This window comes from Cynocephalus volans, chromosome 12, assembly GCF_027409185.1.
Source record: "Cynocephalus volans isolate mCynVol1 chromosome 12, mCynVol1.pri, whole genome shotgun sequence".
NCBI lineage: Eukaryota > Metazoa > Chordata > Mammalia > Dermoptera > Cynocephalidae > Cynocephalus > Cynocephalus volans.
This window is the reverse complement of record NC_084471.1, coordinates 105,603,084-105,616,963: the sequence shown is the minus strand read 5'-3', so window position 1 is coordinate 105,616,963 and position 13,880 is coordinate 105,603,084. Positions and strand designations below refer to the sequence as shown.

At 37.4% G+C, this 13,880-nt stretch overlaps 1 protein-coding gene across 1 annotated transcript in view; it reads right to left on the bottom strand.

The window, feature by feature from the left end:
- LOC134391846 (ovostatin homolog 2-like) overlaps nucleotides 1–8,590 on the bottom strand; it is a 52,421-nt gene extending 43,831 nt beyond the window's left edge. Inside the window, exons 1-7 of the mRNA XM_063115758.1 lie at nucleotides 8,526–8,590; nucleotides 8,017–8,200; nucleotides 6,892–7,048; nucleotides 5,550–5,602; nucleotides 5,089–5,109; nucleotides 1,090–1,258; nucleotides 486–570 (exon numbers count right to left, since the gene is read on the bottom strand). Coding sequence (XP_062971828.1) covers nucleotides 486–570; nucleotides 1,090–1,258; nucleotides 5,089–5,109; nucleotides 5,550–5,602; nucleotides 6,892–7,048; nucleotides 8,017–8,200; nucleotides 8,526–8,590 — 734 coding nt within the window. The remainder of the gene's footprint in view (nucleotides 1–485; nucleotides 571–1,089; nucleotides 1,259–5,088; nucleotides 5,110–5,549; nucleotides 5,603–6,891; nucleotides 7,049–8,016; nucleotides 8,201–8,525) is intronic.
- Between the last annotated feature and the right edge of the window lie 5,290 nt (nucleotides 8,591–13,880).

Here is a 13,880-nt window from a genome sequence, read left to right as displayed (position 1 = left end):
CTTATTATACAGTTAAACACAAAGACATAAACTCCAAAATTATTAATTACTAATAATTGGAATAAAACGGAACAGCCTACATGTTTTATAATAAAAGAATAGTTAAGTAAATTTATTTTTGCCACATAAATATATGTTCATGCAGCAACAAATTGCAATTCATGAAAAAAATTGGCATAATGTAGAGACATGTTTTCTTAATTATGGTGTATAGAAAAGTATGATTGGAGTCATAAAAAATATTCATAAATGACTGGAAGAAAGTAAATCACAATGTCAATGGCAGTTGGTAGAGTTAATTATAGGTAATTTCTTATGTGTTTGTTTTTATTTTTCAAATATTCTACAATGAGAATTTATTACTTCTCTAATATAATTTTAATGTAAACATATAAATAATTAAAGTTGCATGGTTGACCTAAGTTTTAATTCTCTCTGACCTTTTAGTTTATCTGTGGGGGAAAATCTCCTGAATAAATACTTACTTAGCACATGCATCCACTTGGAATTCGTCATCTGAAATAGTTACTGTTCGTGGTGCACTGACCTTAACTTCAAACTTGGGCAACACTTGAAACAAAGAGAAATATGCTTCAGCTCTCACAGTCACTGGTGAGCAAAATTCATTACAATCACGTAGTTAACTCTGCTTCCATGCACAGTGCTTTCCTATCTATGCATCTGTACACACCATGTTTCAAGTGCCCCAAATTCCATGAGGCATCAGTCTACCACAGTAAGTGATGATGTCTCATTAGGGATTAATTCTTCCCCTTCCTTTTCTCTTCCCTATCCTCAGAACATCATTTGTTTTTTCCTTTTGTAATCTCTCAGATCTTCCCTAGAAAATTGTCTGGATTCTAGAAAATGGAACATTTCCTAGGGAAAAAAGGCAGGCATCAGAATGAGGTTAGGGGCAAGGAGAGAAGAGGAAGAAGGGATTGATGATAAAGCAGAAAAGCCAAGAAAGGAAGATGGCAAAAAAGCAAATCAATCTTCACCCACTTTCACCTAAGTCTAACATGAAGGTAGTTCTGTTCAGTTCTTTAAACTCCTTGCATAGGACAACCAGAAATAGCATTTGGTTACCATATTTATTAACAGTAAACTGGTGTATCAGTGTCTTTTCTGATTTTCTTTTCACAATAATCAAGTAATCTCCAAACATTGGTTCTGAAATCAGTCGAAATGAGAGTTGGGTAATATTTCCAAAAGAAGTCACATTTTGCCACTGAAAAATCCTATTGTTTTGAGGATCCTAAAAGTAATGAAGAAATAAAGATAATCAGAGGTTTTACGAGAGTATTATCTTTTCCTTCTTTATTTCGAGTACTTTCCATAGTTACTGGAAGTAAAGTGCTATCATTTTCTTCAACTAATTATCTCAAACTGTAAAAACAACATAACTTCCTTAATATATTCAAATTCAGTCTTAAAGTATATCTCTCTTAAACCCAAAAAGGATAAGAAAAAATAATTTGTAACTCTTTTGATTTTGATCTTTCTGAACCAGAGTTACATAGTTAAAGAATTAAAAACTCAGTGTGCTTGCTCTAGAGCAGTGCTCTCCAAGGTAGAGTGGACCCACACCAGCAGGTGCACAGGAGATCCTTATGCCAACAAATACTTAAAAAAATTGCCACTGGTTTTCCCTTGATCTGTATCTAAGCTGGTCATGAATGCTCAACTGCATGCAAGAGCTGCTAGATGGAAGTTCTAGGATAAGAAAGGGTTGATAATGCTACCCTTTCTCTTTTATTTGCTTTCAGCATATTGCAGCTTCCATGAGACTGGTTCAGTAAATTTAGTGATAACATCCAGCTGTGATTAAAGAAATCCTGATTTTAAAAAATCTCTAGAAAGCAACGAAAACATTATTCACTACACACTTGATGGTTTTTTTTTTTTTTTTGCTTTACTCTACTATAAAGTCTAGAAAGCTAAATTAATTTCCCAGATTTCCTTTCAGTTAGGATTATCCATGTGACCAAGTGCTGGCCAATTAAATGTAAGTGGAAGTCACTGGGTAGAAATTCTTTCTAGAAAAGGGGTTCTGGTCAAGATGGCGGAATAGATGGTCCGCAGCGTCACTCTCTCCCACAAATCAACCAATTTACAACTATAAAAATGTAACATCAGCCAAGCTGGGGCCGCTAGAGCTCAGGGGAAGAGGAGGAGAGACCTATGGAGTTCACGAAGGCTGGAGAAACTACGATGAGAGAACGAAAAAACTGCTCTGAGCATTTCTGGCCGCGGCTGCTTTAAGGCTGGAGCTGCTGAGCGCATGGAGCAGGAGCTGGCAGAAGCCACAGCTGTGTCCTTCAGAGGGAGTTACTTGGAGGCAGCAGGGGAGAAGAGAGCCTTGGTGGCCCCCAGGACAGCAAGACCACTAATAGGGTTCCTGTGGACCCAAGCAGGAGCAAGGAGCCAGAACAGCTGAAAAAGGGAACCACTCAGAGGCTGGTGACTCATTGCAAGGGACAGCACCAGGCTGGTCCCAGGGGAAGTGTTTGGAGCATGGGCAGTGGGTGAGATGGGAACACCAGGAGAACACTGGGACACAGCAAGGACAGACAACCTGCCCCCCAATCAGCACAGGACCACTCAGAGGAGACTGGTCAGGAATACAGAATTGCATGGGGTGCAGTTTGATGAAAAACTCAGTCCCAGATTAGAGATTCTACAGAACACAGATCCACAAGTACCTATAAGATCAACCATTAAACCCTGAGCTGCACAAAAAGCCTTCCCTAGGGAAACAGCAGCAAAGCAGCAATTTAAACAACCACACACTCAAGTACTGGTTCCCACAGGAAGTTCCCGCATGTTAGAAGCAAAGGACAAAAAATTAATTCCGGCCCAGGCACACCACCAGCACCTTGGGGCCTTCCTGGAAACCAGAGGCTTGGATCCAGGGACTGGACCCCACTCTCACTTCTGGGCAAACTGTGCCAGTGCCTCAGGGCCAGCACAGGGACCAAAGGCACAGAGAAGGGGACTGGGCTTTCATCCCACAACCAGGCACAACACACCAGCACCTTGGGGCCTGCCCAGGGACCTGGGGCATGGAGAAGGGGACCGGACCTCTCTCCCCCAACCAGGCACACCTAGCCAGCACCTTGGGTCTTGCCCATTGACCAGAGGTATGGAGCCAGGGACCAGACCCTCCTCCCACAACCAGGCACACCACACTAGTGCCTCGGGGCCTGCCCAGGGACCCAAAGCATGGAGAAGGGGACCAGACCTCTGTCCCACAACCAGGCACACTGTGCCAGCACCTCAGGGCCCTCCCGGGGTCCCGAAGCATGGAGAAGGGGAACAGACCTCTCTCCTACCACCAGGCACACCGTGCCAGCACCTCGGGGCCTGCCCAGGGACCTGGGGCATTGAGAAAGTGACTGGACCCCCCTCCCCCAACCAGGCACACCTAGCCAGCTCCTTGGGTCTCACCTGGTGACCCAAGGCATGGAGAAGGGGACTGGACACACCTCCCGCAACCTGGCACATGGCACCAGCGACTTGGGGCCTGCCCAGGGACCAGAGACATGGAGAAGGGGACCAGACACACCCACAACCAGGCATACCGCCAGTGCCAAGGAGCATACCAGAAACAGCACTTCCATGTGGGTGGCCCACTGCAGCCTCCACAACAACCATGGCTGCTGTGAAAGCAACTAGACACCACAAGCACCACGCAAATGGTCCACCAACCACTGGAGTGCATTCACACAAGGACAGTCACCAGCTGAGCCAAAGAAAAGAAGAGGATGTCTCTTTCCACAAAGCCCATTTCAGAGTGACAGAAGCAGCATCTGCCCTATGATAATACTGGGGGACCCGATCACATCTCTCAGTATTGGACAGATCATCTTGGCAACAAATTAACAGAGTAACCATTATTCTTTCAGAAGGAGAAAAGAAATCTAGGGTAATGGGGGGGGGGGATAGGGGAAAGGGAGAGATTGGACAAGGGGCATAAGGAATAATTATGATTTGTAACAATACATATGCTAGTAATATTGATTTGATCAACATATCTCAATGTTCAACCCCCAAAATATGTATAATTGATTTTGATTCAATAAATTAAATAAGTTTAAGAAAAAAAAAGAAATTCTTTCTAAAAGAATCAGACTCAGCCGGTACTGAAAACAAAAAACACTGAGGACAGCAGAAGGGTTAAGTAGAAGCCTGGGTCCTTGTTAATACTGTGCTGATGCTGTTCTAACCCTGCAGTGCATAAACTAAGACTTAGTGACTTATGAAAATAATGAATCTTTTACTAGTTTAAGCCAACAATATTTAAACTTTCTGTTGCTTTCAATGGAGCATAACATAAGCTGAACCAGAATGTGACAATAATACTATTTATAGATTACTAATAATACAGAAAACATGTAAATGGCTGATACTCATATAACAAACTCAAAAACATTCAAATTACAAATGACACTATTTGAAATATGTATTTACATGCATGATCATTTATGATGAACCTAGTTCTCAGTATATTAAACTTCAGGGTGGGGTAATAATAATGGCACATACTCATATTGCATGTAGAGATTAAAATACGTACATTGGAGTAGATTAACACAATTTATAAATTGATGTCTATGATGTCATAAGAATTCAAATAAGTTTGAAGTCCACACTACTCTTGAACCGGTAGAAGGAGATTCCATTAATTATTTTCTGAAAACAAGAGTCCATTTTATAATAATATCACCTTCTAGCATATTTCTAAATTGTTAGGTATTTGTGTTTTCTATCTCCTTAAAACAAGATGTGGTTAAATTAAGACTGAGAAGGGCCATCAGTCAAAATTAAGCAATTTAAGACATAACCTCCCTTAGAAAGAGCCCAGTTTTTTACTTTCCATAGAACTCAGTTACTGTGTTTGCCACGCTGCCTACACTAAAAGCAACAGCCCATTCTGTAGTTCTTCATCCGATGCCTTGCATTGTGGATGCACATAAAAACTTCTCTTCCCCTTATTTCAGTCATCTTAATGTATAATTATGCATAATGACAACAAGACATTTATGTGACTATTTAAAGAATTAATGTGAAAAGCAGATCTCTTACCTGAACTGTGATTAAAGGATACTGAAAGAGGAAAAAAACACAGATTAATACTGTAATAGTACATTCTTTTTGCCAGATATTGCATTATAAAGATTATATGTCTTAATTTAAGTGTTGAAAAATAGCCTTCATTTACTCACAGAACAAGTTCTATAGCTATGGATGCCAAGAAAACCCTAATGGGAAAGAGATCACAAATTTTTTTCTAGGAAGTGAAAAGCAAGTTCCATGCAACCCATGTTTTTCTTACATGATAAAAGACCAAAAGAATTATGTCAACTCACAATAATTTATACTTTATGTCTAAATGTGAGGTTAACTTTGAAGCTATGCCCATTTCATACTCCGTGTTGCAATCTTATTTCCATATATAGAGAGGCTTCCTCAAGATGCTTTGCATAGCAATGGCTTTATTTAATTTGTTTAAATTTCATTGTACTATTAGAAATTATTGAACTTACCGACTCCTCAACAGGTTTGAATTTGGTATCCAGCGTCACAATGCGAAATTGAACTAAAAGAAAGGAGGAGGAAATGATATTATTTTTTGTTATTTTTCCTCCAGATATGCTTGTAAATAGACATAGAAATTAACGGCTCTGCTGTCATATAATACTATGCCCCCTTCTCGCCTGGATTGGATTTAACCCTTTGAAATTTGGGTTTTATCAGGAAAGATCTCTTATTGCACGTTTGCCTCTGTTAACAATGTTCCACTGTTTGCCAAGGCTGACACTGTCTGCTGCCACCACTAGAAACTTTTACCCTAACAGTGCATGGGAATATCTTAAGAATTGGTGGCAGAATTAGTCATAGAGGACAAATGTGAAATACATATGGTAGAAGATAAACATAATTTTCCTGAAAAAAAAATATTGATCCTAGCAAACATTAATTTTTGCAGAATTCCAGAAAAACCTTTTTAACTACTGTTGTATGCATAGCTGTCATCATAGCATTTTAATAAGTCCAGATGAGAGGGTATAATTTAGCAGAAACCTTACTACAAGAATTCTATTTTTATTCTTTTCTTTCTTTTCAATAAATCATAGAAATATGTAACATTAATCAGAACAAAATTTGTGGATGCCTTCATCCAACCCTTTCATTTTACAAATAAGAAAACTAAGTCCCAAGATCAGAATTTATTTGGCAAAAGCCAATAATTTACTAGCAGAGCCAAGACCAAACCTTTCTGTATCCTAGTTTGGTGTCCTGTCTTGTGTCTTTTACATAAAACAATTATAAAGAAAATAGAAGAGCTTTGCCTGGTTATCAGATTTGATTTTACTTCTACCAGTATGAATGATAATTATGATAATGATAAATATTTCTGAGGTCTTTACTGCATGGGAGGCACAATTTTACATTGGCTATCTTATTTTATTTTCACCTTATTTCTGTAATTGAGACACTTATTATCTCCATTTTACAGATGGAATAATTGAGCCTAAAAAAGAGAGTTAAGTAGCTTGCCCAATTGGTAAATTATGAAGCAACTATTCACACCAAGCTTTTGTATGCCATATCCCGTGTTTGTAACCATTGTATTATGCAGACCTGGCACTAGAATTTGTAAACGGTGAAAGTGGAATGCAAAATTTTATGATGCAAAGCATTCAGTTACTGGAGTTGGAAGATGCTATTTCATAATTGACCTAGACAATAAGAATTCTAGATATTCACGATCCCATTACATTAAGGATACATTTAAGACTAAAATTCATGTGTTTGGATTGTTCTCAATTTGGAGAATACATTTCTAGGGTCAAGGAAACAAAGGAAACACAAATATTGATTTACCATTCTCTTCAGGTTTATAGATGGGTTTATCTGTCTGCAGAAAAGTTACCGTCTCCTCTGGAATGATTGCTATAGATCTCCTCTCAGAGATTCTAAGAGTATCTCCCATAGCCAACAAGGTCACAAAAGCCAACTGTTCAGAGGACTTCTGAGAGACCTGTTTATGTGGAAGAGCATAGAATGGGAAAATTATTTTTAGATGTTAAGATGTTGAACAATGTCTTAATTTGGCTTCTCAGGCTCACAGAGACTTGTAAGCCCATTATTTCACAATGAGAGACCTAGTGACCCCTTGCTACAATTCCTTTATCTAGCATGAGGACAGTTCCTAATAAGCTACTTTTTAGGTCTCTTGCACTCTATTTGTTGTTATTGTCTCAGTCCCAACCCCTCTTACCTTTACCTAGATTCTCTTTCTTTATACTGTGGAACAATTTTACTATTTAACGAGCAGTAATTATCTCACAGTCACTCCCTATAATAGAGGAATGGCAATATTTCACAAGTTGTGTTGCATGTGCAAATTTTCCTTTTATTTCTTGCCTCTCAGGAATTCTTCAGTTATTCTCCCTGGCTTCCAAAATTCTTCCAAAATCAACATTTTTTTAAATCTCTCTACAAATAATTTTTATTTTTTATTTTTTATTTTTTCTTAATTTTATTTTGTCAATATATAATGTGGTTGATTATTGTGGCCCATTACCGAAACCTCCCTCCCCCCTCCCTCTCCCCCCTCCCCCCCAACAATGTCCTTTCTGTTTGCTTGTGGCATCAACTTCAAAGAATTGTAGTTGTTGTGTCTTCTCCCCCCCACCCGGTTTGTGTGTGTGTGTGTGTGTGTGTGTGTGTGTGTGTGTGTGTGTGTGTGTGTGTGTGTGTGTGAATTTATATATTAATTTTTAGCTCCCACCAATAAGTGAGAACATGTGGTATTTCTCTTTCTGTGCCTGACTCGTTTCACTTAATATAATTCTCTCAAGGTCTGTCCACATGGGTCCAAGAAGAAATCAAGCAGGAAATCAAAAAATTTATTGAAACTAATGAAAATGAATGAAATACAAATAATTTTTAAATAATATTTCACCTTTCCGTCGAAGTTCTGAAACGTCAAATTCAGTGCCTCACCTTGAAATCTGCACAAGCGTAGAAGTTATCCTCTTCCACAGACTGGTCAAAAATAGTGGTGTTGGACCCATCATATTCTAAGACAACACTCAAGGACACAGCTTCATTAAGGTTTAAAAGGTGGAGACATACTTTTTCTGTAGAATAACTCTGTATCACAGAGGAGACTAATAGGATATATTGCCTACGTAGAGAAAGTAACCAACACTCTGAGCAAGTGTAGGAGAAATGGAGAACATTCATGAAAAGCAATTTTAGCTTACTGAAATATTCCCGAAACATTCACATTTTCCATAGACAGTGTTACAATAAATGTGGGTAGGGAGAGAGAGATAACTTAAGAAAAAGATGGCAGTTACCTTCACACCTGCTTAAAATTTAGAGAGTAAACCAGCACTCAGTCTCAGAAGTTGAAATGGTAAAACAAAGTCAAATTTTAACATGAAACATATTTAATAAGGTCACATACTCGTACTTTAATATAAATAGAGAGTGTAATATTTGCTTACGGTTCTGAAGCCACAATAGTGGTGAAATGAAGCAAAAAAGAGCTCAGCAGAATGGTAGACACCATTTTATCCCAATGCCCGAAAAGTACAGACTTCAAGATAAACTTTCTCCCTCTCATCAGACGTCAGCTGCTTTGACTCTACTTTTTTTCCTTCCTTCTGCTTCGCCTCTCTCTATATATACCGTTGCTTTTATAGTCACACATAATGGAAGATCAATGACTTTGGGGGGCAAGTATCTTGAGACCCATCAATTATATTTAGATCACTTCTCCTATTACTTCTCCACAGGGGGTCACTTCAAGTACAACTTCCTGCTTCAGTTCAATAGACACTGCTCTGTTTTAGGAATCTGTAGTACAGGTTGAACAGGAAAAAAGAGAAAAACAAAGAAAGTAGTTGTGTGACACTTAGGAGTTCATTAGCTTATTTTAGTACCTCATTCACAGGGCTGACAAAAGTATTAAAAGCTTAATTACATAGGAATTAGCCCTTGGAAGAAAAATACCTCTCCAAAGGTCTGTTATTATGCCAATTTCTGAAAGGTAAATTTTCCAGGCTTCTGAGAGAAGTAGCATTACTGATGTTGCCAAAACATGGATGCAAACAGATATCTCAATACAGGCTCATTTTACAGATAATCATAACCAGGCAATTCTTTTATAATTTCATAATACAGAATTCAACATTAAAAATGTTGATCTGTGTTTAATATCTGATATTATTTTTTAATGAGGTTTTATTTACAATGTTCAATGTCCTTTTCTACCCTAAATATAATAGAGAAAAAAAGAAGAGAAAAAGTGATATACACACCCACACCCACATACAAACACATGTCACTTCTTGGGGGAAAAAAGAAAGTACTTTACCATAATTTTGATTGCAGAATATCTCTACAAAGTAAATGAGCCATGCCAAAGGAACTGGCAAACTATTAACAGACTCCTTAGTGTGTTTATTCTCCCATTTGTCTAGTCTTCCTTTTTTTAAACATCCTTTTTACTTCAAGCGTCAGAGTTAATGCATTTGGCTTGAAGATTATGTGGGGTAAGGAAAGGCAGGAACGTCTTTAACCTCTTAGAAATAAAAGAAAGAGATCTGCAACAGCAAATGCAAAGGAAAGGACAACAAAACCAATTATAATGTGATAGACGAGGAGCTGTAATGGAAGTAGAAAAATACAGGCAATCATGAAGTCTAGTGAATGTGAGAACAGGCTTTCCTTGTGGACCATATTTCATATTCCAGCACAGAGTTGTGTTTATAAAAACCCTGGCTCCGTGGTTCTCTCAGGAGAGCTGAGACATTGCTCCCTTACCCACTGGCATTTAGGACTTTAGTTTTAGGCTGCCTTTCTGCAAACACTGCATAGGAGGCCATCTCTCTTCAAATCTCTGCTACAGACGCTGATCTTCTGCCCTGCCAGTTTTAAGGTTTAATTTCTTTCGACTGGAACCACAAACTATTAGTCTCTGTTTTTTGATCAGTATCCTTTCGTTTGTTAGCCTGCTGGACTGACTAGCACCACTCTCACACTCCACTCTCCATGCTCATAAGACAAATTGTCACCAGCTTCCGAAACAACTGAAGCTCATTAGCTTTCACTCACCAGCCTTCAAGACAAAGAGCACCACAGGGCAGATTTTTCATAAATCAAAGAAATCGATTCTTTATCCCCAAGGCAGATAAATCTCAAATAATGAAACTTATCTAAACTATTTTTATTTTTCCAAATGTAAAATTTTTATCCGGAGTAAATGACTATATCGATCTTAACTTTAATCAAGGCAATTTACCATTAACGAAAGTACATATTGTGTTCTGTTCTTTTAAATCGTCTTGGGGACTAGCATGTTTTCATAATTCTCTCTGCAAATATGGAACACTCCGAAACAATTTTATCTGATTAACATAGTCTTCAGGTTAATGGGCCCTTATTCAGATATGAATCCAACAATATTTAATGAGTACCTGTTATGTATCAGCAACTGTGGTAGGTTCTAGAGGTGACAAAATGAAAGACACAATTCTCTGGAGAGTTTTACCTTCTATTCAAGAAGGACAGAAAGAGGAAAAAAGGGAAGGAGGAAGGAAGGAAGGAAGGGAAGCAGGAAGGACGGAAGAGAGGAAAGCAGGTGGCAGGATAGGAGGTGGCAGGATAGGAGAGGGAGGGACTGAGGGAGAGCAGGGGTGAAGGGAGTGAGGAAATGTACAAGAGCACGGGTACTTGCTGAGTCATTGATAGTAGCAGGCAATGTGGCACGACTGGTGTTTACCGTGTCTCACTTAATCCTCAGAACACACAATTTTGAAGTTGTTATTTATTCTCACTTTATAGAGGAAAAAAATACCGTATCAGACAAAGTCATCAATTTTCATAGTCACCCAGACAGTAAGTAGTCAGAAAGAATTTTATTCAAAAGCATAAATTAAATGAGATCAAAGGATATCTTCAATTATAAGAATAGAAAAGGACATGAACTAATGTACTATGTCTTCATATTCTCAGTATTTTTCTGCTGAGCAAAGGGACATGCCAGAGAAAACAGGTGTCACCTTGTCATCACTCAACGGATTCAACACTATTTAGGTTACTGATGTTCACTGACATTGGAATACCTCTATTCACTCATTCATTCAGTACGTATTTATTGAGTACATATTATCTGCAAGCATTATGGTAGGTGGGCATGAAGAGGTGAATGTGAGTTGTTGGAGTTATTCTATCAGGAAGGACAGATTAAATAACTAATTGTACAATTAATTATTTCATTACAATTATGATAAGTGCTACCGCAGAGAAAGAATAATAGGGTGCCGTGAGAATGTTTGAGTATGGTGAGGAAGACTTAGCATTGCACCAGGTCCTGGTGATACATAGATGAATAAGACCATTTCTTTCACAAGAATACGTCACTGTTCCCTCAGCGGGATACGTAAACATAAATTGCAATGCTAAGTGATACAAAGAATAAACTGTGAGCAATGCTCTAAGGAATCACATTTATCTGTAAATAAGAAAGCTGGCAAATAATTTATTAAGGAGGTAACTTTTGAGTTGGAAATATTAATGTGATTAGGAATTTTCCAGGTGGAGTAGAAACTGAAGAAAGTGTTACTGAAGTTACAACTTTTCAAAGAACATCATAGTATTACATGTATAATCAAATATTGTGTGCTTCAAAAATAGCAGTAGGTTTAGTTTTGCTGGAGAAATGAGTGTGATATAAAATAACATTCGATGAGCCTATTGAAAAAGGGTGTGGTTGCCTTGTAAAACATCTTTTACTTGTGCTAAGGAGTTTGAATGTTACAGCAAATAGTAAGAAGTATATTAATTCTTATATTCCATGGGGAACAGAAAAGAGTGATTTCGATTTGCATTTCCCTGATGATTAACAATGTTGAGCGTTGCTTTATGTGCCTGTTGGCCATTCGTATGCCTTCTTCTGAGAAATGTTTATTCAGATTATTTGCTCATTTTAAAATCAAATTAACTGTTTTTTTTTTTTTTTTTTTTTTTTTGCTGTTGAGTTGTTTGAGTTCTTTATATATTCTGGTTATTAGTCTCTTGTCTGATGAGCATTTTGCAAATATTTTCTCTTATTCTGTAAATTGTCTTTTTGCTCTGTTGATTGTTTCCTTTGCTATGAAGAAGTTTTTTAGTTTGATGTAGTCCCATAGATATTTCAACTACCCTGATTTGGTCCTTACACATTGTATATGTGTATCAAATTATCACATGCATCCTATAAATATGTTCAGTTATTACATAGCAATAAAAAAACTAAAAAAAAAAAAGAAAAAGGGTGAGAATGAGAAGAGAGAGAGGGTCAGATTGACACTGATGGTGAATTCTGTTGCAACTAGACAAGAGAGGAAAGACTAAGTATACACACGAAGTGATGATTTAAGTTTGATACATATCAAGTATGAAGTAACTGCAGCACAACAAGGACGTAATACCCAGTCGATGATTGAAATAACAAATCTGGCACTCTGGAAAAAAGTTGGAGATTATATAGACATTTGGGAATCATTACATCACATAGATGATCTTTAATATAATGGACATTGATAAAATTATATAGCAAGCGTTTACAAAGGAAAAGAAGATAGCCAATGGTAGAGAAAGACTGGTGAAGACCTTTCTATTCTGCTACTGCAGCTGGATGACATTCACAGGCACGAGCAATATTGGCTTATTTCCCTTGCACCACTGAGTTGAATCTGAGGCAATGCCTTGAAAAGATGTTTTGATATGTTTTACAAATTTTTGAAACAAGAAAACATTTTCTTGAGTTTCCCAGCTATATAATTAGTCGTAGTTTATTTTCAGTCAAAATAAAATAAGTTAAAATAAATGTAAAATATATTTTAGAGTTTCTGAGAATATCTTAAATGTCTCTAGCTTACATTTATGAAGTATTCAAGCCAACGCTACCAATAAGAGGATTGCCCAAGACCGGTAATGTTTAGGCAGTTAATTATGCTTAAAAATAAGAAAACCATTCAGTTCCTGATGTTGCAATCTATTAAAAGGGAAATAACCTTTTCCTCATAAGAGAATAAGTTGTTTGACAAGTGAAACTATCTTCTTGTTCTTAGGTGTTTATCTCTTACATCATTGATTGATTGTTAAAGTCTCTAAGAAATTTCTAATCAAGATGCCCACCTGTGGATGAATGACTTAAAAAAAAGTAATGGGAAAGAAACAGGTAGATAATGAGGGGCCTAATGAGTACTTGCGAGGTGACTAGTTTTGCAGAGACACATTTCTTGAACAATGAAAATAAAGTTCAACAGTGTCGAAGATATTATTTTATCCAAGGTCATGTAGGACCAGTTTTTATCCTTCCATTTACCTAACGCTCACTAATCTTAAATAATATCATTCTATCCAAGCAAACAGACTGACCGGCAAGTAAATAGACAAATGTAAAATGGAGTCCTGCTGAACATTACCTCCAATACTGAATATTCTTCAGTTCTGCAACTTTTTTCTTTATGAAAGAAAATATTAAAAGCTTGATGAAGTGGAAAAAGAATGTGTAGTAACAATTAAAAATATAATATAGCATTTATAATTATGCAATTCATCACCAAAACCACATTCCTTCTGGAAATTTCTGCTCCCTTACTTGGAGAAGGATGGCAAAACACTAAGTCCCCAACAGATATTATTCATTCAACATGGAGACTTATTCACTGACTCAAAAATATTTTTTGATATGTATGTTATGCTTTCTTTTCTTTAAGACTGTGGTGGTACAATCGGTGAGATAAACACAGAAACAACTCCAGGCCAGTACATGAAACAATATTCAAAAATTTTCTGCCTGGAGGAGGGCA